We start from the raw sequence: 25,469 nt of genomic DNA on the forward strand, positions 1-25,469 counted from the left end.
TTTGTTTTTGACTTCTGCACATTTAAATGTGTGTGAAGTATGCATACTGAAAAAATAAAAATGTTAACCTAAAAATGGTAACATTAATATCAACTGTTTTTCTTTACTTTTTATTTATTTAATATTTATTTTTATGCTTCAAATAATTCATTTATTTGTTAATTAATTAATTAATTTTTTTTTTCAATTATGCATTTATTTATTTATTTTTGTATTTATTTATTCTGCAGACATTGGTTTTTGACTTCTGCGCTTTTAAATGTGTGTGAAGTATATAAAGTAAAATAAAAATGTTAATCTAAAAATGGTGACATTAATATTAACTGTTTTTATGCTTCAATTAATTCATTTACTTGTTAATTTATTTATTTATTTATTTATTTCATTTATGCATTTATTTATACATTTGTTTTTGGCTTTTGCGCATTTAAATGTCTGAAGTGTGCATACTGAAAAAAATAATAATTTTAACCTAAAAATGATAATTATTTATAATTATATTTATTTATTTTATTTTTTAACATAATTCAGTCAATATTGCTTTGTTGGGCTGTGTCTGTTTCAACCTTTGTGCAATGCAACAAAAATTCACAATGAAATTATATAAGGCGAAAATCATATGATCCCATGAAGTTTATGAGGCAGTAACACATGGAAGACTGACATTTGTTTGACTGCCTCGTTTAAAGGAAAATTTACATCAGCACATTCTTCAAATTTGTGCATTTTTATACACTGATTTGGCATTCAATGCCTTCGGGTTTATTTATACTGTGAATGAACTGAAATGAAGCATTTAAGAATGCTTCTTGTAAACTCTTTGAAAAGGTTAGGCATCGTGAGGAGCTCACTCAATACTGAGCTTAGAAAAGGTCTCGGATTTCAACCTTACAGGCCGCTGAGGTTTTGGATCAGCGCACAGGTGCTAATCACCAAATCACTCTGTGCTGATCTACAAATTGCTCCCAGATTTTACCCATGGCCCACTGTTTCTTTCAAAAGCAAGCACTAGGCTTGAATGTTAAAAGTCTCTCGGGCCAACAGTATTCCTCGAACCCCCAGAGGGGGTGGTGTGGAGATTAAAAAACTGTCAGCAGGGGTTATTTTTGGAGCTGTACGGGAGGGAAACAGCCCAGGAGCTTGCCTGCGCTCTCCCTCTCATTGCCAGTGTGTTGTGGTTTGTTTGAGTTGGCATATGGAGTGCCAGCAGCAGCCCGGGGCCTCCCTGCTCACAGTCCAGAGCCATTAGCCTATCATAACACGCTCACACTGGGCCGGACAGAGAGCCGGGCTTGCCTGCTTCCTCCACAGACCACCAAGATAATGCAGATCCAATCATGTGAGGGCAGCACCCATCTGTCATTTATGGCTTCAGATTTGAGTTATGTAGATGGGGCCATAACAGCAAAATGTTGGGATGACATTAGATGTCTTGATATAGGCCTAAGAAAGAAAAAAAAAGCTTTTTCACAAGCTGAAATAAACACTAATATATAGAAGGTGGTCTATGTTGAATCCATATCCTATCCACCTTATTTTTCAATGTGGAAGTAAGCCATTTTCTGTGAATGTGTGAGACTTCCGGTTCATTAGCTGCTACATAAAGGTGCTTTAAAAGGTTCTTCACAGCGATGCCATAGAAGAACCATTTTTGGTTCCACAAAGAACCATTCAGTCAAAGGTTCTTTAAAGAACCATCTCTTTCTTACCATTTTATAATCTGAAGAACCTTCTTTCACCACAAAGAACCTTTGTTGAGACAGAAAGGTTCTTTAGATGTTAAAGGTTCTTTATGGAACCATTTAGTAGGGATGCTCGATAACGGCAAAAATCATAATCAGGATTATTTTGGTCAATATTGTAAGCACGATTATTTAACACGATTATAACTGGGTCTAAAACTTTATATTAGTGTTTAATTTAAAGATAGCAATACAGCAGAAAAAAAAGATACAAATGAAAAAAAACTTTTTTGGGAAAAAAAAAATCCTAAATAATTGTATGCAAATCTAAAGTAGTCTAACAGCCTACTACAGAAATTGAATGTAATTATTTGAATGTAAAATAAAAGAATTAAATATGCTTCCTTCATTCTTATTAACTACATAAAAGTCCTTTTTAACTACAAAAGTCCTTCATTCAAGAGCAGTGAGTGATTTTTCTCTTTGAATTTTTACGTTTTATAAATATTAAGCACAGAGACGGCAGAAAGAATATTATTTGTTGCCGCTTTAAGAGCCACACGGGTCCAATATACTGTTGCACACATTTTCTTTCTCAACTGTTTATGATCATTTAAGACATAACTTACACGGGTTTACATGAACATGAATGAATTACGCCTCATTTTGAAATATTTTTGCATGTATTTGACCAATTAGGCACACACCTTGAGCTAAAATATAACTTTACATGTCCGTGTTCTGCTCCGTCTCTGAGCGCATACACAGAACAGCGCAATTTCACTTTCTCGCTTTTAAAGGAGTCATTTGATGCCCATTTTCCACAAGTTCATATGATTCTTTAGGGTCTTAATGATAAGTCTCTAATATACTTTGGTTAAAAATTCTCAATAGTAGTGTAAAAAAACACCCTTTTACCTTGTCAAAATCAGCTCTGCAAAATATCAGCTCATTTTATCGCTTGGGCCCTTTAAATGCAAATGAGCTCTGCTCGCCCCGCCCTTCTCTGCTGAGGGATTACGAGCTGTAATGTTTACTTTAGCCGCATTTAGCCGCGTTTATCGGCGAAACTTGCCAACAAGCACATTATTATGAAAGGCCATTTGCAAAGATGCATAAAAAATCCTTAAACTGACTTCTGCAGTGAGTGAAGCTGCATCACGAATGATTCACACGAACATAGATGCATATGTAGATCGGGATCGGCGCTTTCCTTTTAAAAACGAAAGTAACATTGTCCTCTGCCTCTTAAGCGGCTCAGATGTTGGGAGTAAATGACTGCTGTGTTCATTATTACATCCAACAACAGAACACCTCAATCGCTCAATTAGAGTCTTCCTCTGCACCTGAGTCACACAACGATCGTATTCGGACTGTTTCAGCTCGGTGAGGGCGGGTCTAAGGTAAGACGCTCACGTCAATCAACTGTGTTTCGTCACAATGACAAGAAGCTGAGAATGACCTGATTTTAAAAAGGGGATATTACTTTTAAAGATTAAAATATAACACTGGGTGGATTTTTATCATTGTAGGGTGGTTGTGTACACAAACTGCCAACACACATTAATGTTCAAACAATGTAATGTGAGTATTGCATCCGATGACCCCTTTAAAAACACAACATCAAAGAAACATTAATAAATCAAGCACGTCTCGTTTTATGAAAGTCACGTTACATGATTTTGCTAATTTGCATGAAAAATTTGGCTTTTATGGAGGAGCGAAAACGCACCACTGGAAAGGGGGCGGAAAACGGCGCAATAATCGTTTCATCTCGATTAATGTATTTTAATGATCATTTGAAGCCGAAATCGAAACTGAATTTCGATTAATTGCACAGTGCTACCATTTAGACAAAAAAAGGTTCTTCTATGGCATCATGAAGCACCTTTATTTTTAAGAGTGTATCGGAAAATAACGAGAAGAATAACAGTGTGCAGTAAACGTGAACTGTTTTCACTACAAATCAGTGTAGTGAAGATAATACATTCAAATAATATGGTAATGCACACCAGTTTGCAATATCAAGCAACAAAACAATCTGTTTTTATACAGCTAAAAAATACTGGAAGCGAATGACACCGGAAGCCAGACACACTAAATTTACAAATGGCCACGCCCACTCACACAGAAAAAATAAAGTGGATAAGCATTTGTTTAGTTTGTACAATTATGACAGTTGCATTGTGGCTGAATGGGTAGGTATCCGATCGCAGGCCTTGTGACCGCTTGCTGACACAGCGCTTTTGTTAAAACCGATGGCACGGCTAGTTAAAGTCTGTAAGAGAAGATAAGAGCCAGTGACAGACCCTCTGCGGCCCAGTCAGTGATCCTGGTTAATTATTCATCCATTTCCCCTCACAGAATGACCTGCAGTGTAAATTCCTTTCCACACTGCCTCAGGCCAGCAAATAGTCACGTTCCTTACTATAAAACAGGATTAGTTTTTACCTGAGACAAAACGAATGCTAAAGCAAGACTTGCAAAGGCCCCAAAGCAGGTTATTTGTTATAAAAAAGTATTAGGTCTAACAAAAATGAAAATGCTGAGCTTGTCTTGAGTTTTAAATAGGAAACAAAAACGCCATAAATGTAATATTAAAGTGGTCCATGCGATTTGTACACTATTCAGTTTCCTAGGTTAGGGTAGGTAAGATTTTGAGTGAATAACGGCTAAATTTTTGCTCTGCTAGTTTGGTCAGCAACAGTTCCTTCATAGTGTCTTCATGTGCTCATTTATTTTTCATTTTTTATGTTGTCTGTTAATCACATGTCTGTTAGTTTTCAGGAAAATTATATGGACTAGTGTCTGTGAATATTAAGCTGCAAAAATACTATTTAAATACGAAGCTGCATGTTCTGCATGTCTTTGTTTGAATGAATGGTGTAGACAAAATAAATAAAATAATAATAAATATATATACATTTTTATAAAATCAATTAATTAGTCATGATACTGATTATTAAAATTTAATGAAAATGAATGAAAATGGAATCTAGGAAATTAATGGAAAAGCCACAATTTGGTAAAAATAAAACTGAATTTAAGAAAAAATTAAAACATAGTTCATAGGGCCTTAAAAATGTAGTTTAAACAAAGTTTTAAAAATTGCTCTTAAATTGTGTAAGTTTCATAATTTCAATTAATCAGACATGCTTTTTGATTAATATATTTTAATTTAAAAAATGTAAAAAATTAAATCCAGAAAAATTGAAACGGAAAAAAAAAATATATATATATATATATAGGCCCCTAAATATGTACACTTAAAATAAGTACACTAGAATATTTTTTTCCAGATTAATATACTGGAAGTATATTAAAGTATATTAATATAAAATAATATACTTAAGTGTGAAATGAATTTAATGTTTTTCAATACTTCATTTCTTGCTATTTACAAATAAATTAAAATGTATTATATTGACTTTTAAATAGGATTTAAGTGCATTATTAGTAATTTCATAATTCTATTGTCCATGAAATATGATTCAAGTGTACTGTTGAATGTACTGACAACTACTTTAACTTCATTTCTATTGATTTTTTTTGTGCATGTAAATATATGTGTAATTACACATTTGTAATGATTACTAAAACCTTTAATTTGGTATTATTTAATTAATTGTATACATATATTATTTATATTATAAATAATACTTTACTGTGTTTTATTGTGTTAGCTGTATTTTTTAGTTATTTTACTTTATATCAAAATAACCCATTGATTGAGATTAATTGGAATGCACAATGAAAAAAAACGTTTTTGAAAATTGTTAAAAACAGAGTTATTTGTATTGCAAATAAACTCTTCATTATATAAACATGAATATTGCTACATTATATTAGAATTTCCTTTTGTACAGGTACAAACTACAAGTAGAAAGACAAAATAAAGTAGTCAAAAGCCAATTATCGAAACTCTTAGAGAGGGAACTGAAAGCTTTCAGGTTTAACTTTGAAAGTTAAGAAGAATAAACTACTTGAGAATAGTGCTCACATTTCCCCTCAATCCTTTAGATATAAAAGCTAATCAATCCTGACAATTTTCTGAAACATTCTGCTTTACCTAATTAATCATGTTGAAATCATTCTAAAACAATCCTTCGTAACATCAGCAGCTTTCAAATTGACTTTAGTGGTTGAGCCTGCAATCTTGGACTACTTTTGGTTTAAGCAATCAAAGTTAAAACATAAACTAAAACAGCAACATCAAGAACTCACTTGACAGGTTAATGAGAAGAACTTGATCAACTATCACATGCTGGCAGGACATTTCAAGTCCCTGCCTCATCTCAAAGGGGCTATGAGTATTTTGACTTCAACGGTTCTGTCCGGCCCAGCCAGACCCTGCAAACACTAGCCCATTGTCTTACGCTGCTCCTCATGGGGACTCACTGGTTCTACACACAGCGCGTCAGGACATGGGAGAGCGGCCTCTGGCCACAATGCTCAGCATTCAGAAAGAGACAGAGAGAGTTAAATAACCGAAGGGGACTTTACCAAAAGCCCACACATTTTATGGCTTCAGAAAAGAGGAATTTGGGACAGTGACTATAGTGGATTTTGACTGATGAGTAGGAAAAAGAATATATATTATCACAGACAAACAGTAATGTTCATCTCTAAATGTATCAATCTAAGTTTCTTAGAATTCCAAAAGACATGTTCCGAAATTCCAAAGTGTTTACAGCAATTTCTGGGATTGTCAAACAGAACTATGTGTTCTTAGCAATACTCTGTACTGTTAAATGAATGAAAAATGGAATCCAGGAAATTAATGGAAAACCCAGAATTTGGTCAAAATAAAACTGAATTTGACAAAAAACAACAAATTTGATAGTGCCTTAAAAATTTAATTTTTGTTAAAGTTTTAAGAAAAAAAAATCATTATTTTAGTTAATAAGACATGCTTTTTGATTAAAATATTTTAATTTAAACAAAACAGAGTTAAACAGAGTCTACAAAAATTAAAACAGAAAAAAATGAAATCGGAAAAAACTGAATTTGGAAAAATAAATTAAAATGGAATTTAGGAAAAAACAAAATAAATTTTCTTATTATATTATATTATATTCATATTATTTTAAATAAGTACACTTAAAATAAGTATACTATAATATTTTTTAAAGGTAATAAAATTTCTTGGAATTCCGAGAGACGCGTTCCGAAATTCCAAAGTGTTTACGGCAATTTCTGGGATTGTCAAACAGAACAAAGGCCTGTGTTCTTAGCAATACTCTGTACTGTTAAATGAATGAAAAAATTCAGGAAATTAATGGAAAACCCAGAATTTGGTCAAAATAAAACTGAATTTGAGAAAAAACAACACATTTCATAGTGCCTTAAAAATGTGATTTTTGGTAAAGTTTAAAGAAAAAAAGTTTCATTATTTCAGTTAATAAGACATGCTTTTTGATTAACATATTTTAATTTAAACAAAACAGAGTTAAACAGAGTCTACAAAAATTAAAACAGAAAAAAATGAAATAAAACAGAATTTGGAAATATATATATATTTTTAATTAAATTAATTTTCATATTATATTATATTTATTCATATTATTTTAAATAAGTACACTAGAATATTTTTTAAAGTAATATACTTTCTTAGAATTCCGAGGGACGTGTTCCGAAATTCCAAAGTGCTGACGGCAATTTCTGGGATTGTCAAACAGAACAAAGGCCTGTGTTCTTAGCAATACTCTGTACTGTCTCATGCCTGAACGCCCACTTCCCCTTTGTTCCTGTGCCGTCAATAGGCCAAAGAGAGGTCTACTGTATAACAGACAGCGAAGGGGCTGACTGTGGACCATATTTGGCACAATGATGGGGAAAAATCATTATTAACAACATCTGCCTGACTCTCCTACATCATGTCAAAAAACACCTGCGTTTTGCTTTTCTCTCCACATGAGACAGCAAAAGCTGGAAAATGCTGTCTGTGACACCTACAGCAAGTCTCAACAACCTGCTAATTAAATCCAAACGAGGCGGGTTGCAATTAGAGCTGTGAGCAAAATACAGAAGTGCTTTGGCCCACCGGATTTTTGTGCTGCGTTTACACATAAGCAAACGTTTAACCATTTGGACACTTGTTATGTTACACAGAGCCTGTAGTATAATAATACCATACTAATGGTTACTGTGGTTACTCATCGTCATACAAGTCCGAGTTCATGAATTGCAATTATATGTGCCGCTTGAGGCCTAAACCTGGGTTTGAATTTCCATTGTGTTGCTGCATTGTTCACTGATGGATGCTTATATTCAACAGTGTTTTTTTTTTCACAAGCTATGCTTATACACTTTTACCGTAACACATGGGTTTTTTTTATGTAAACTTGCTCAGTGGGTCACCCGGTACAGTACTGCACTTGTAATGCAGAGTCCTGTGAAAATACAGTCACAATAAAAAACTCAAAGATTTGTAGAATTAGGGCCCTATGATTTCCACAATACGGAAAACCCGGAATGGAATTTATTGTATAACGCAGAATGCCACAAAATTTGCCAAATCAAAAGTAGGTCCGTCCACTTAAATCAAAATGTGATATGACCTAGTGTCTGTGTATATTAATATTATTTAGTGTATACTAAAAAAATAATATTTAAATATTTTATACGTTTTAATATGTTCTGCGTGTCTCTGTGTAAAATAATGGCATAGAGACGCTCTTTTGTTTACTACACGTACTTAAGTGCACATGACACTCGCAGTTTTCAATAAATATATAGTGCATAAACACATAAACAATCTCTAGAACTGCTCTGAGAGTCCCTTCATGAGCAATTTTTTTTTATCATTTTTTTGTTAAAAACTGTAATTTCATGTTCAAACAAAAACTTTTTTAAAGCAAGCTGTCAAAATAAAAGTTTGGTTTAACTTGAAGAAATTGTGACATAAATATATTACTTAATATAATGATAGTAATAATAATAATAATAATCATTTACCAAAATTTACTTACTTATTTATTTATTTATTTATTTGAAACATTTTATATAATAAAATCAACTTATTAGAGATGCTTTTGATTATAAAAATGTAATGAAACCATTAAAACAAAATCCAGAAAATTAACAGAAAACACAGAGTTTGGTAAAAATAAAACTGAATAATAAATAAATAAAATGTATTTCACAGGGCTTTAAAATGTATTTTTTGTTTTGCTATTAAATTGTTTAAGTTTTATAATTTCAATTAATCAGATGTGCTTTTTAATTTTTTTTTTTTTTTTTTATTTAGCCAAAAGAGACTCTAGAAAAAATGTAATTAAATAAATGGAATCCAGAAAAATTAAGACAGAAAAACTAGAATTTGGGGGGAAATAAAACGCAATTTAAAGAGAAATTAAATGGATAGTGAATTAAAATGGCATGGTTGCTTTAAAAAAATGATAGTTTTGGTTAATTTTCCTTAAGGAGAAAGACTGCACATTTATTACTGCACTCTTATGAGTATTTAACATTTAGGCCATGTGGCTAAATGTAAGCTAACAGATATAGACTGTAAATCACTGGCTCAAAAATTGAGCCATATAAGTGCGTTTTTTTGTCTGTGAAAGCCAAGTCAAACTCCAGAAACTAAAGATTGAGCTTAAACTAATTTTTACCTTAGTCTCTCAAATCTGCAAACACAACATCAAGATATGTCAACATAACTATTCTCACTGGTTAAAGTCTAACTGCACTCGTCAATGTCAAAATGACTGTAATGGCCAATCAAATCAAAGAAGGTGGGCATTAATGGAATCATGTAAAGTCCAGTAATCAAATGCATTTGATGTGAAATGCGATTTGATGTGACAGTCAAAGCTTAAATGTTTATATTTTCACAATGAATTCTGGTAAAAAACATAATTATCTTATATAATATTTAAAGAGTTGATTTAAAAACTACCTTGTTTGCAGTTTAAATATTTACAAACTTCTTATTTATATGTTAATTAACAAATCAATTGAATTAATTTTAACATTTGTTTTCAAAAAATTAATTTTGGGGCATTATTAATTGCCAAAGATGTAGTATTACTATTTTATTAGCTGTACTAGAATTTTTTTCCCTTACAGAAATCTTTCCTATTAAGGCTTCAAAAGTTTATTTTGGCTCTTTTATTCCTTTAAACTCACTGAACTGCTGGAATAATTTCCTGTGCAGGTACCTCAATGCATTTCACAACCAGCTGGACAGCAGTGAGGACACAGTCCCGAAGCAATCCAAGAAAACATCTCCTGTGTCCTCTCTCTGCCCTCCAACTCATTAACTTTTATGGTACAGCAGGAGAATGTAAAAATAAGATCTATTTAATGTGTAACAGAACTTAAACTGTGGCACACGCACACAAAATTTCACACAGCCTGAGCTGGTTTCCAAACCACACATGGCTCCTCAACCCCTGACTGCTGTGGCTCGATAATTAAAAAGCCCTGGCAAAGCTCACAGATGAAACAAGCAGAAGCCTCCGAGTCAACACAGGTCATGTTCAAGCAAAGGTTCAACTGAGTCCACAGGCCAGGTTCAAATAAAGCTGGAGCTCCTGCATTGATTTACCTTTGTGGGGGTTGTGTTTCAACATTAAAGGGATAGTTCACCCAAAAATGAAAATTTGATGTTTATCTGCTTACCCCCAGGGCATCCAAGATGTAGGTGACTTTGTTTCCTCAGCAGAACACAAACAGATTTTTAACGAAAACCGGTGCAGTCTGCCAGCCAAATAATATGAGTGGATGGGCACCAAACCTTTAAAAGTAAACAAAAACATGCACAGACAAATCCAAATTACACCCTGCGACTCGTGACGATACATGATGTCCTTAGACAGGAAACGATCAATTTTTGTGAGAAACTGAACAGTATTTATATCATTTTTTACCTTTGATACACAGCCACGTCCATCTGTCCTGAGCACGAGCTTAGCATCCGGCTCGTGACATGTGAACACGCTCTGGCGTAGAATACGCAAACGCCGGAAGCGATCTGTTGCATGAATACAACACTCATTGTTTACATAGAGCACAGAGATTGTGGGTATAGCGGCTATTCGAAATGGTAATTACTTGCGCTTTTCCTGATTGTTCAAACCGATTTAAAGCTAAAAGATTCCGTTTGCTTGCGCAAACTCATCCGGGACTTTTCACTGATTTCCCCTTACGGCGTTTGCGTATACTATGCCAGAGCGCGTTCACATGTCACAAGCCGGATGATAAGCTCGTGCTCATGAAAAAATGATATAAATACTGTTCAGTTTCTCGCAAAAAACAATCGTTTCGTGTCTTAGGACATCAATGTATCGTCACGAGTCGCAGGGTGTAATTTGGATTTGTCTGTGTATGTTTTTGTTTACTTTTAAAGGTTTGGTGCCCATCCACTGCCATTATATGACTGACAGACTGCACCGGTTTTCGTTAAAAATCTTCGTTTGTGTTTTTCTGAGGAAACAAAGTCACCTACATCTTGGATGCCCTGGGGGTAAGCAGATAAACATCAAATTTTCATTTTTGGGTGAACTATCCCTTTAAAGGATTTGTTCATCCAAAACAACAACAACAAAAGCAGTCATTATTTACTCACTCTCATGTTGCCGTAAACCTGTATGGCTTCTTACTTCCTTTCTTTCTTTTATAAAAAAAAAAGATTTTGAAGAATGTCCAAGCTGCTCTTGGTTATGTTTATAATAAAGAGCATAATAAGAGTTACAACAAGTGTTAGAGCTACAAAACTCTGGATAAATGGAGACAATATATACATTTGAGGTCGAAAGTTTACATACACCTTGCAAAATCTGCAAAATGTGTTAATTATTTGACCAAAACAGCAAGTTATTTTTTTATTTAGTACTGACTAAGATATTTTACATAAAATACATTTACATATAGTCCACAAGAGAAAATAATAGTTGAATTTGCTTGATTCTTAATGTGTTGTTACCTGAATGATCCCCAGCTGTGTTTTTGTTTAGTGATAGTTGTTTATGAGTCTCTTGTTTATCCTGAGCAGTTAAACTGCCAGCTGTTCTTCAGAAAAATCCTTCAGGTCCCACTAATCCTTTGGTTTTTCAGCATTTTTGTGTATTTGTATTTGTGTATTGGAAACAACAATGACAACTGAGGGACTCATATGCAACTATTACAGAAGGTTCAAATGCTCACTGATGCTTCAGAAGGAAATACGATGGGGGTGAAAACTTTTGAATGAAATGAAAAAATGTACTTTTTGTTATTTCGCCTAAATGTCCTTTTTTTTTTATTTAGTACTGCCCTTCAGAAGCTACAGAAGACTCGTACATGTTTCCCAGAAGACAAAATAAGTTCAATTTACCCTGATCTTCAAATTCAAAAAGTTTTCACCCCCGGCTCTTAATGCATCAAGTTTTCTTCTGGAGCATCAGTGAGTGTTTGAACCTTCTGTTATAGTTGCATATGGATCTCAAAATCCTACAGTCATTGCTGGAAAGCTTTCAAATACACAAAAATGCTGAAAATGCTGTGGATCATTCAGGTAACAACACAGTATTAAAAATCAAGCATATGTAAACTTTTGAACAAGGTCACTTTTATAAATTCAACTATTATTTTCTCTTGTGGACTATATGTAAATGTCTTCTATGTGAAATATCTTATTCAGGTCTTAATAAAAATAACTATGACCCTGGACCACAAAACCAGTCATAAGGGTCAATCTTTTTAATTAATGATTTTTATGATTTATATTTATTTTATATATGAAAGCTGAATAAATAGGTTTTCCATTGATGAATGGTTTGTTAGGATTGGAAAATATTTGGCTGAGATACAACTATTTGAAAGTCTGGAATCTGAATGTGCAAAAAAATCTAAATATTGAGAAAATCGCCTTTAAAGTTGTCCAAATGAAGTTCTTAGCAATGCATATTACTAATCAAAAATTAAGTTTTGATATATTTATGTTAGAAAATGTACAAAATATCTTCATAGAACATTAATACTTAATATCCTAGTGATTTTTGGCATGAAAGAAAAATAGATCATTTTGACCCAAACAATGCATTTTTGGCTATTGCTAAAAATATACCCATGCTAAACTTATGAGTAGTTTTGTGGTCCAATTCTCACTGTTAACTATTAACTATGACATTTGCCTCAATAAACTCCTAATTGGCTGCTTATTAATAGTTAGTAAGGTTATTGTAGGTAGAATTAAGGAATCGAAAGTACGGTCATGTAGAATAAGGCATTAATATGTGCTTTATAAGTACTAATAAACAGCCAATATGCTAGTAATATGCATGCTAATAAATAACTAGTTAATAGTGAGAATTGGTCCCCAAACTAAAGTTTGTGTGAATTATATCTCTTAGGCAGGAAAATGAAAATGTAAAGGATCTACTGTACATGTGACATCCACTTAAAGCTGACAGACATGACAAGATTGGTAGCTCAATTTGTATCGTGGACAGTTTGTGACATATGCTATGAATTCATGAAGGATGTTTTGGTCAAAGAGGCCACTGAACTAAACAGGAAGTCCTAACCAGTTAAAATGTCTGTGCGAGAGCAATGCATCAAAATGCTCTTTCTTTATGAGCGTTCCTGAAACACAGCCCATTAGCTAAAGGCCTCATACTTCACATCATTCAAGAAAAAAACAGCTTATCCCGGAGCAGACGGCCTAAAACCACAAACAAGACAATAAATTGCCTCCTCTCCACAAATTTATGCCTTCTGACACTTCAAAGGAGCTGTGAGCAGAACCAAGACCATCATTTTCTTTCTTTCTTTTTGCAACACAATAGAAAAAATAACTGCAAGCTGAATTTTGCATGCCGTGTCTAAACTTTCAGGAATGCTGCTGGTCCAATACAAGCTAAGCTTTATCAATAGCACACTGACAGCTGAAATGATTTTGTTATGCTATAATGTTGAGTACAACAAAATAATTCTGTCAACAGAACTTAACTCGCATTGAACCCGGAACATTCCTTTGAATGAAACAAGTGAACGGTGCTTCCTGTTTCCTGCCTGGAAAAGGGATGTTGAAAACTTTGGGGCTGTACATCTTTTTCCAGATGTACACGGACTACTGCATGACGGTCTAAAATGAACCCGACAAGGTGACGATAATCAGTGTTGGTATGTAAAGTAAAGTTACTTAAAGTTATGTAATTAGATTACTTTTTACAAGTAACTAGTTACTTTTTAATTTACAAGAAAATATCTGAGTTACTTTTTCAAATAAGTAACATTAGTTACTTTAGTTTTTCCTATTTACTGTCTGTGTGCCATGTAAACAAGATGTGCACTGTAAAATAAATTACATAAAATTTACGTTAAAAAAACAGCAGCTGAAATAATGCAATAAACACTAATTTAACAACATTAGATGTAACATACAACCCTAATGTACAAAACCGATATGAAAAAAATAAGAAGAAACAGTTATTTCAACAAACCAAAAAAACATCAAATTTAAAAAACGTAATGCAGGGAAAATTTACATTCTTTTTCACTTCCGAAAACGGCATACTACAGTAAAATTACATGCAATGTCCAATACAGTTATTCATCGTATTTAGTATTGGAACTTTACAGATGTGAATTTAATTTTCCTTCAGCCTGAGGCTTATTGATTTCACTTTTGGTATGAAAGGGCTTTTACATTTGCCAAAAACAGAAATTTTTATATTAAAAACACACAAGCAAGCCCTGCCCAGATTTAAAAAGTAATGCAAAAATAACGTAATCAGTTACTTTTTTTAGGGAGTACTGATACGCTCGACCTTCGAAGGCAAACCGTAGAAAGGGTCTGTGACCAGGAAGGATCGAGACGTGAAAGTACACGTCCTTCAAGTCGATGGCTGCAAACCAATCCTGGGGAAGAATGCAGGTTAGCATGCGCTCTGTCGTGAGCATCTTGAATGGCAGCCTGAGGAGGGACCGATTCAGAGCTCTGAGATCCAGGATGGGTCTTAACCCACCGCTCTTTTTGGGCACGATGAAGTAGGGACTGTAGAACTCTGACTTCATCTCGGCTGGAGGGACCGGCTCGATTGCATCCTTCGCCAGTAGGACTGCAATCTCCGCACGCAGGACAGCGGCATGCGTGTCCGAATGGACAGAAGTGAGAAGGACGCCTCTGTACCTGGGCGGACGCCTGGCGAACTGAATTGCATAGCCGAGACGTACCGTCCGTATCAACCACCGGGAGGGGCTGGGAAGCTGAAGCCAGGATCCCAGCCGAGTCGCCAGGGGTATCAAGGGAACGTTGACCAACGTGACCACGGTGGGGCAGCCTGGGGGGGGAAGGGGACTGAACCCAGAAGGATGAACGTCCTGGAGAAAAGTCAGACTGCCATAGGCAGCGATTACCTTCTTCCCTGGTTCCTGCGCTGGCGATATGAGGCTCCGAGTCCGGTTCCGAGGAGTGTAAGTGCTGCTCGAAAGGGGAGCTCGGGGCCGGAGCCCTAGAGGTGAGGAAAATTGCTCTTTTGGTGAAATTGTGGGTACCGGCGGTATTTGAATACACAGATTGAGCCATAGGTGTCGCTTCTGGACCACGGCCGAGGACATCACCTGACCAAGGGACCGCGCCGGGTAGATGCGGCCGGTCCCGCCAGGTGGCAGCGCCACGCGGGCATAAGTGCACCGCGACAGCGCGGTCAACCTGGGGAACCGACTCGTATCCCCGGGCTGCCCCGCCATCGAGGGTGGCGAGGAGAGAGGAGCTGGAGCGTGGGCGAGATGAAAAAGGCGCCCGCCATGTTTCAATCAGCTCCTCATGCACCTCCAGGAAGAATGGCACCAGGGGAGGGCGCGGCAGCATCCAGTCATCCAGCCTAGAGGGGGATCGGCTTGGAGGTGCCTCTCGTGCCTTCAGCCGATCCCCCTGGCGGCCCGGAGGAGCATAGCCGAGAGTTCGGCATCAACCTCAGACGGGGCAGCGACCACAGCGGGGCGCTGACCCGCTGAGATGTCCGCTTCACCCTCAGACATCTCTTCCTCCTGTGGAGCGCCAAAGGAGACGCTCAGCCCGGCTGGCGGGGAAGCGTACTGCTCTGGGAGCTCAACGGGGCCACGCTGAGGTGCAGACGGTCGCAGGGCTTTGGGGGCCGGCGGCACGTTCTGCACGGTGACTCGTAAGTCCCCCTCGTGTCTCGCCACGGCGGCCGAAAAGCATTGGCGGCTTAACGACGTGCCGTGGGACGACGAGGGGAGCCGCCTTGTGAAAAAATGGCGATTTTTCAGCGTGACCATGGTCATGCGTTCGCAATGGACTGTGTTGGGAGGTGAGGAAACTGCCACATCCAGCAGCGCACGGCCAGAAAACCATTCTGAAAAAAACGTTTTACACAGCCGTGAGAAATTACTCTTTTAGTCCCGGTCTACCCAGGGAGGAACCGCGTCACCACTGTGCACTCAGAGGGGGTTGCTCGCTGGAGAGCAGGAGGCTTGTTTTGGCCGTGAAAACGGCCGCCCGCAGGATCCCGCTGACGGCTGCCAAAACACTCTTTTAGATAAGCTCTTTTAGATGGGCAGCATGTCAGCGGGAAAGAGTAAAGCAGGAACGCCGTAGTTTTTTTTTGTTGTTGTTGTTGTTGTTGTTGTTGTTGTAGGCTCGGGCAGAGAGAGGCTCCGAAGAAAAATCTGAATGACTGGCTGCATGCCGCCATCTTATATACCCGTATGTACGGGGCGTGGCTTGGCATGCAAATGCCACTCACCAATTTTTATTGGCCTTTTGAATAAGGCTCAGAGATGATTGGACTCTCAAGTGAGTTCCCATATGTAACGTCGTAGTGAAACGACTAAAGGGGAACTAATTTTGCATAATGTATTACTCCAATAAAAATATTTTAGGCAACTGGCTGTTTATTCCAAACCTGTCCTGAAGACAAATTCATTTCAAAGAAACATGTCAACTGTACATTATTAATGCCTCAGGAGGCAACAGCATCACTTACAGTACACTACATAAGAAACAGCCTTGTTTGATTGTAATCCTTTGTGTAAGAGCACACTTATTGCAGTTATAATCTCATAGTACATCTGAGTTTCTTTATTAAAGAGGATATGTAATCCTACTAACGATAATCCTGCTTCACTCATGCTCAACCCGACAGACTGAAGTCTTAAAGAGAGCACACATCAGCTATCGTAGGTTGCCTCCAGACACGGAGGGCTGAGATTATAGAGCGACAATAATTATCAAGTGGAGGCTGCCCTAATTTCCCTTCCAACCCACTCCTCATGGAGCACAAAAAAAAACTAAAACACACACGCTGTTTCTTTGTTGTCCTCTCATGCGTGAAGCTGTGGATGTGCCCTGATCCCTGTAGGGAAGCGCTACTGAATGTATCTTCTCTCCATTCACAGCTGTGCAGTGTGAAAACAGCCTTATCCTTTGGGAGGTAACATGTTCTCTTTCCTTTTATACCATGTGAAAATCTTCAGTGTGTGAAACAATGACTCAACCTTTTAAAAGCCTTTTTGGAGAGCAATCTACCCAAAATCTTTTTTGAAAAGTGTGTTTAGGGTTTTACTGTGTTGGGTAGAGCTTACAAATTGTAGTCTGTAGCGCCCTATGATTTCTGCGATGTGGAATCCAGTCATTAAAATGGAATTTACTGTATAACTTGGAATGTCACAGTATTTACCAAATTTTGGATGAATAAATCAAAAGTAGGTCAGTATGCTTAAATGAAAATGTGATATGGGACAGATATATATTAAGCTGCAAAAAGACTATTTAAATATGTTCTGTGTGTCTCTCTGAATGAATGGCTCAGACCCGCAGTTTAGTTTTCTACACACATACTGAAGCACGCATGGCGCTCGCAGTGTTTTCAGCCTCTGCCGTCGCAATATATGAGTATATGAACATAAAAATCTCTAGAACTGCTCTGAGAGTCACTTTATAAGCATTTCTTTTGCGACAAACTATCGAAATAACATATACAAACAAACTTGAAGGTCTTCACAGCAATCCTTCAAAATAAAAGTTTGGTTAAACTTGAAGAAATTGTGACAGAAATATATTACCTCATTTAATGATTGTACTACTGATAATACATTTATTATTAAAATATAATTCTTTAAGGTTTATTTACCAGCAAAATTATGCAAAATACATAACATAGTATTTCTGAAAAAAAAGAAATAAAGTAAATAATAATGATTTTATATGAGTACACTTAAATAATCTCTAGAACTGCTCTGAGAGTCACTTCAAAAGCATTTCTTTTGCGAAAAACTATCATCATATTATAAACAGAAACTTAAACATCTTCACAGCAATCCATCAAAATAAAAGTTTGGTTTAACTTGAAGAAATTGTGACATAAATATATTACCTCATTTAATGATTGTACTACTGCTGTTAATACAATTATTATTAAAATATAATTCTTTAGGGTTTATTTACCAGCAAAATTGTGTAAAATGTAAATACACAACACAGTATTTCTAAAAAAAAAAAGAAAGAAAGAAAATAATAATGGCTTTTTTAAATTAAAATTTAATTAATTAATTTATTTAATGAAACCATTACAATGGAATCCAGAAAATTAATGGAAAACACAGAATTTGGTAAATATTCTGAATTTGAGGAAAAAATATTATAATGGATTTCACAGGGCCTTAAAATTTTATTTTTTGTTAAACTTTTAATAAATTGCTGTTCAATTGTGTAAGTTTCATGATTTCAATTAATTAGACATGACATCATTAATATTTTTTTATTTGACCATTAAACAGAGTCCAAAAAAAATTGAAACAGAGAAAAAATGAATTTTGAAAAATTAAATAAATAAATAAAACAGAATTTGGCCCCTATTTGGGATTTCATAAGGCCCTTAGTTTGTTACTGATTATTTATTTTAGGGAAACTTGACATTTTTTAGGGCAGAAAGGTTTGACTGAATGATTTACATGATGCAAATAACATGAAAACAGCAATGACATGGTCAAAGTTTTGCAGTATTTAGTAACTTGCATTACTGACTGAGAGATGCTTCCGTCCCCAAATTCATATGCATTAATTGCAAATTAATTTACATTGCCATTATATATTCATTGTATTTAATATGACACAACAGATTTTTTTAGAAAGTAAAATGTAAGAGACAAAAAGAAGAATTAGGGAGAATAAGAAAATTATGAATAATTTACTGCTATTGTCTGATTAATTTGTAATCACACAGTGCATAAAAAGTAACTTCAGAATATAAATAATCTAATTACAAGTACAACATTTTTGTACATAATCCAGAATACATGTAATCAGTACCCAGCACTGTATATATGTAGGACCACTGGAATATAAAGGGATAGTTTACCCAAAAATCAAAATTCTGTCATTAATTACTCCCCCTCATGTCGTTCCAAACCTGTAAGACTTTTGTTCATCTTCGGATCACAAATTAAGATATTTTTGATGAAATCCGAGAGCTTTCTGACCCTGCATAGGTCCCGAAAGGTAGTAAGGACATCGATAAAATAGTCCATCTGACATCAGTGCTTCAATCGTAATGTTATGAAGCTACTAGAATACTTTTTGTGTGCAAAGAAAACTAAAATAATGACTTTATTCAACAATTTTCCTCTTTTTTCTACTCTTCGATGCGTCTTAAACTTGTCAGTTGCATTGCTGTCTATACAAAGCAGTCAGATTTAATCAAAAATATCTCAATTTGTGTTTTGAAGATGAACGAAGGTCTTATGGGTTTAGAATGACATAAGGGTGAGTAATTAATGAGAGAATTTTCATTTTTGGGTGAACTATATCTTTAAGCAAAACGCATGAGATTGCTGTGATTTTATACAAATAAGACTAGAACTGTCACTTCTTTTACTCAATTTCAACTCTAAAGCAACTAAATATAATCTAATAGAAAATATACATTGTTTCCCCTCCGTTAATTAATCAATCAATCAATCAAGCACTGATATTAGAGAATGCAATAATGTCAAAATGATCAACCAGCCCAGTCAATTTATATTTATCTATTGCTTAAGCAATTCATACAGTGAATATAATAAAATGATGCATATTTTTGACCATCCAAAACATAAAGCCAGCATACTGTTGCCATAGTAACCCCTTCAGACCAATGTGACTTCTCTTTTCAAGAATCTATTAGGTTGAAATGTGCTCTGACTTGCACCCTAACTTGAAAACCGTACTCCTTCAAACCCCCGTAATTCACACCCTGACCTTCCAACAATCCATATTCACCATGAACCATAACGTCATGTTAGCCACTCCAACAAATATAAAAATGATTCCAGGAAGAGGCCACATTTTCCTGCTAAAAAGTGTGTGACGGCGACGCACAGACTCAATGTTTGTGAATTCATCACAGCTTCTAAACATACTGCAGCTCTTGGCTCATCGATCAAGCACAGCTGACAGGGGTGACGCAGTGATACGAGCAGCCATTCATGCTGACCTACAGAGTTCAGACGTGACCAGCCCGCTCGGGACAGATGGAGAAAAAAAAAAGGAAATCACAAATGAGTCATTGGTGGAATGAAGTGATACAAACTCGTGCACACGTTGACTCAAGAAAAAAAAAGAGGAAGGGTGGACTGATAGGGAACTCAGACATTGTGATATCCCAAAGTTTCTTGCCCTTTGTAGCAACAAAAAAAATCTAGTGCATATACTCCAATTTAAAATTTACAAGCCATAGTCATTCAGTAGAAATGTGACTGACATTGGTACACATTAACTTTAACAAACACGTTAAAAAATAGCTTCATCATTTTCTTTAAATCCCATAAACTTGCACTGAACCTAAACCATATATTGAGATCAGAATATAGTGATTTTGTGCAACTACCCTGAACACCCTTAGATTAGTTCACTTCCAGAACAAAAATAATGTACTCACCCCCTTGTCATCCAAGATGTTCATGTCTTTATTTCTTCAACAAAGAAATTATGTTTTTTGAAAAAAACATTTTAGGATTTCTAGCTAAGCAATCTGTACTTTTTAAACTCAAACGCTCATCTTGTCTCTGCCTGAACTCAATTTTTTCCAGTTCAAGACACTTGGAAAACTCCTATCTTATTTTCTCCCTCAACTTCAAAAATCATTTCAAAATAATCCTACATCACTGCAGAAGTACCAAATTTGAAAATGCAAAGAAGATCAAACACCGTTAACAAAAAAGAAAAAAAAAAGTGATGTACTGTAGGACTAATTTGAAGTTAAGGTAGAAAATTATATCTTGAGGTACTTCACGATCCAATCCGATTCCGATTCTGGGAGTCATGATTCGATTCCAAAACGATTCTTGATCTACATTTTTCCCCAATTAATTCTTCTGCTGTGCAAATACATCTTTACAACAAAATGTAAAACTGCAGTTTCAATGTTTTTATTATTTATATTTGAAATCTCTGTATGTCAGTATTGCCATCTTAAAATTAGGCGTGTAAATCTTCACAATCTTTTTAATTATCTTTAATTATTTTTTGTGTGCAAAATGTATTTTTTTATTACATGAGCAGGCTACTTTTTAAAACAATTACTTATTTAAAATAAGTGTTCTTTAAGTATCCTAAAGTTTACAGACAATAGTTATTGGTTTTTCCTTTTTCCTCAGCATTACTGATCTAATGCATTTAACAGCATCAAATCGAGCTTTAGGACAAACAAACACAAAGCACACGTGAAAGTCTGTCAATGCGCGAGTTTCGTTCATCTAATAGTATTGCATTCATAAATTAAAGCATATCTAAAGTAAAACTAGGCGGGTGGAAACACACACTGTCAAGCAATGCGCATGTGTCTCACAGTGCAAATTCTGTGCAATGAAGCCCGCCGTGTCTCTAGCGTGCACATGTGCCATATGCGAATAAAACAAGCTCAGAATCTTTATATAAATATTAGTATCGTTGAAGAGAGAATCGATTTTTTCTCCCACCCTAGAAAATGAGATGCATATTCTTACTGTCTTGAACCAGAAAAACAGAGGTCAGACAGAGCATGACAAGACGAACATTTGATGTTAGAAAGTACATAAATTGTAATTGAAAAAAATAAATTGAAAAAAATAAATTGTTACGCTAGATAAGACCCTTCTTCCTCGGTTGGGATCGTTTGAAGCTGCATTTAAACTGCATTTTGGAAGTTCAAACTCTGGGCACCATAGAAGTCCACTATACAGAGAAAAATCCTGAAATGTTTTCCTCAAAAAACATAATTTCTTTACAACTGAAGAAAGAAAGACATGAACATCTTGGATGACTAGGCGTGAGAAATTATCTGTAAATTTTTGTTCTGGAAGTGAACTCCTTTAACAACTGAACAACAAGGCCCAAGCACCCATTCACATCTCTAGCATTGTGGCACCAAATTTTACCCACGCACAACACACCTTAAGTAAAAGACAAAAGACAATTACTGACACCTTATACCATGTCAAAAATGACATGATTTGTCTTATGAAAGTAATTCCTTGTGCTATTATTTGGGTGTTCCCAAAACATGAATCACTTAGAACATTTCCTTATTTCCTCTTGACAACCTCCTCAACTCATCATCTGTCTTTTAATGTCAATTAAGATATCAAAAATACAATGCGAAATACAAGAGCTGTAATCACTGTAGAGGTACTAAATGTGATTTCAAGTCTCACACTGTGGGAAGAAGCTGTCTGTTGACACAAAATAAGTTAATGTGGTTAGTGTTTATGAAGCAGGTCAGGATAGGTCACACATCACATAAGCCACTGAGTGAACCAGTTATTTATCTAAAAAGCAGCAATGGATAAACAGGACAGGACTGGACTGTATAAATCTCTACAAAAGTCTGCATTAACTACTTTTGCTTTTTCATGAGATAATTTTTTCAGAAAGCAAACATAGCTCTTTTTCCCATCCGGCTTGCCCAGACAAATGTTGCTAAAGCTCATGATTCCATTATTACAAACCACATCAAAGATGAGGCTTTTTCCAGCTATACAAGTTCATATCATAAACCCAGAGGAATTTAAAGCTGTCAAACGTGGGAGCTGGGACACGCCTGAATTCAACACCTTACGACATAAACACGTCCATAAGTTCAACACAGAGAGGCAGTTTGGTGTCAACTCAAACCGAATCAGCTGTATGTTCTAGTTCTAGTAAGCTCTCATTCTGCTGGGGTCAGTGTGTTTGTTTTGAAAGGTAATGGGGAGTGGAGTGGAAATTTCAGGCGGGGTGTGTTACTGTGGGTCACTGCGGGAGATCAGTGTGACAGTGTGATGCACTTGAAATGTTATCTGGTTGTAATTATTGTGAGGAAGTATCCCTGTAGTTATTCTGCAACAACACCTGTGTGAACCTGAAGGGAAATGACTTCCTACATCCACTCAAATAACCTTGTTGCTTTATCGCAATTGCAAAACAGCTCTGTTTGAGAACATTTAGTTTGCTTTTTTGTGACACAATGATATTCAGACATTTTTAAGTGTGATTTAAAAATCTGAACACTTTTAGAGCAACTAGATGTAAGTTATTTCAATTTATAACAGGCTTCAAAGTGACAGATTATTCAGATGGAATGTTTCCTTTTCCAAACACACTTGAAAGTAGCTTTACAGATCTTAAGCTCTCTACTCTGTCTAGTCGTTAAGTAACACTCACTGACACTTTAAGCACTAAAGGCTATAGTCATCAAAACCTTTGTTTATTAATATGTAACAGTTTGTTTATTACACAAGACACAAGAAAGCGAAACAAAGTGCAAGCCCTCACATTCGCAAGCAAAGCAAACGTCTCTTACTTTTCAGGGCTTGAATTAAAGCTTTCCCATCCTTAATGAGCTCCTTGATGAACTTGTTGGTCTTCTCTAATTCCAGTTCGTGAGACTTCAGCCTCTCTCGGAATTGCGGACTGTCCAAATAGCAGTCGCTGAACTCTAACGCAGGCAATCCCATACTTATACTCCAGCTCCACAGCCCAGGACAACAGTGTAATGCAATGCAGATGCAAGTCAAATGCAACTTTAACTAATAATGAAAAGCGCAGAAGTAGAAACTACATCGCTGTTGTCGGAAACGGATGCTTTCCAACAAAAAGAAATCACAAGTGCATCTTGTCTACAACGCCAATGCGACAAAAAATGAAATACTTCGCAGCGATGTGTCAATCAAGGAAATCCACAGAAGACCCGTGCGCTTCTCATGACGACGTCATAATGTTCCGCTGCAGGGTGATGATAAAACAAAACGCGGTAATTGCGGACTCCTGCTTGGGCGTTTTTAAACGCGTCTGTACCAACCTACCATGAAGCGGATAATCCTGTGATTGTCATGCCGTTCAGCCAATAGCGTCGCGGGATTCCGAAGCGGGCCGTGAACGCGATACGCACGCTTTGTGTGCGACAGGATAAGAAGGTGATTGGTTAGCTGGTCAAGAGCGATGATGTCACAACAATGCGGGGATTTCATGATGGTTCAATTCATACATTTCTCCCAGTGCATAAACTGTGCATCAATCTAGTTATCTACAGTTAAAGTCAAACATTTACATACACCTTGCAGAATCTGCAAAATGTTTATTATTTTAGCAAAATAAAAGGGATCATACAAAATGCATGTTATTTTTTATTTAGCACTGACCTGAATCACATAAAGACGTTTACATATAGTCCACAAGAGAAAATTATTTAGTGGTAGTTGTTCATAAGTTCCTTGTTCCTCAACAAAACTGTCCACTGTTCTTCAGAAACATCCGTCAGGTCCCACAAATTCTTTGGTTTTTCAACATTTTTGTGTATTTGCCCTGTTGAAAAAAACTGCATAGGCTATGTAGGTTTTGATGCTGGTTTTAGCTGGTTTATGATGTTCCATTGCTGGTCAAAGACCAGCATAAACCAGCAAAGAACCATCTTAAACCAGCCTACCAGCATCAAAACCTACCTAACCAGCATATGCTGTTTTTTTTTTTTTTTTCCAAAAGGGGGAACTCTCCAACAATGACTATATGATTTTGAGATCCATCTTTTCACACTGAGGACAACTGAGGGACTCATATGCAACTATTACAGAAGTTTCTAATGCTCACTGATGCTTCAGAAAGAAACACGATGCATTAGGGGCTGGCAGAATTTGAAGATCAGGGTAAATTTAACTTATTTTGTCTACTGGGAATCATGTAAGTATCTTCTGTAGCTTCTAAATGGCAGTACTAATTAAAAAAATACATGATATTTAAGGAAAAATAAGAACAATTTACACAACATCATTCCGTTCAAAAGTTTACACACCCCTGGCTCTCCATTGTTTTTTCACGCACCTGTTTAAGATTTTGGGCTTTTTGGTGTTTCATAAAGTGTTTTTTTTTTTTTTTTTTTTTTTTCAGACTAGTGAGAAAAAAACACCCAAAAGACACTGTTAAGTGTTTCTTTTATAGCACTTTATCTATCTGTGTCAAAAGATTTAAGTTACAATACATATTTTAAAGGCTGTTTTCTCAAAATGAGTTTTTTCCTCCTACACTGAACAATAAATCTCCACTTCAGTAACACTTATGCACACCAAACTTTACATTTTTTTTTCCTGTTTATATTCTGAAGGCTTTTACAAAGGGATTTGTATATATATATATAATTTGCTTGATTTTATACAACATTTGACACCCCCCCCCCTCCAAAAAAAAGGTAAAAGATACATTGTTTTCTGTCTGTTCTTTTTTTTTCTGAATTATAGTGACAATATGAGATACCCACAATCCCCTCTGTATGTATGTCAAAAAAATAAATAAACAGGAATTTTGAAACTGACTTCATCCAGTGTTTAGATTGTACTAGAAATGTATGC

General features: G+C 35.8%; 1 protein-coding gene across 3 annotated transcripts in view; it reads right to left on the minus strand.

Annotated features, from left to right (window-relative positions):
* The window catches only part of LOC141292217 (rho GTPase-activating protein 26-like), a 140,233-nt gene extending 116,321 nt beyond the window's left edge, over positions 1 to 23,912 (minus strand). For all 3 annotated transcript variants that reach the window (XM_073824191.1, XM_073824192.1, XM_073824190.1), the window contains exon 1: positions 23,432 to 23,912. In XM_073824191.1, coding sequence (XP_073680292.1) covers positions 23,432 to 23,585 — 154 coding nt within the window. In that variant the 5' untranslated portion in view covers positions 23,586 to 23,912. The remainder of the gene's footprint in view (positions 1 to 23,431) is intronic.
* Between the last annotated feature and the right edge of the window lie 1,557 nt (positions 23,913 to 25,469).

The sequence above is a fragment of the Garra rufa genome, chromosome 19, assembly GCF_049309525.1.
Source record: "Garra rufa chromosome 19, GarRuf1.0, whole genome shotgun sequence".
Taxonomy (NCBI): Eukaryota; Metazoa; Chordata; class Actinopteri; order Cypriniformes; family Cyprinidae; genus Garra; species Garra rufa.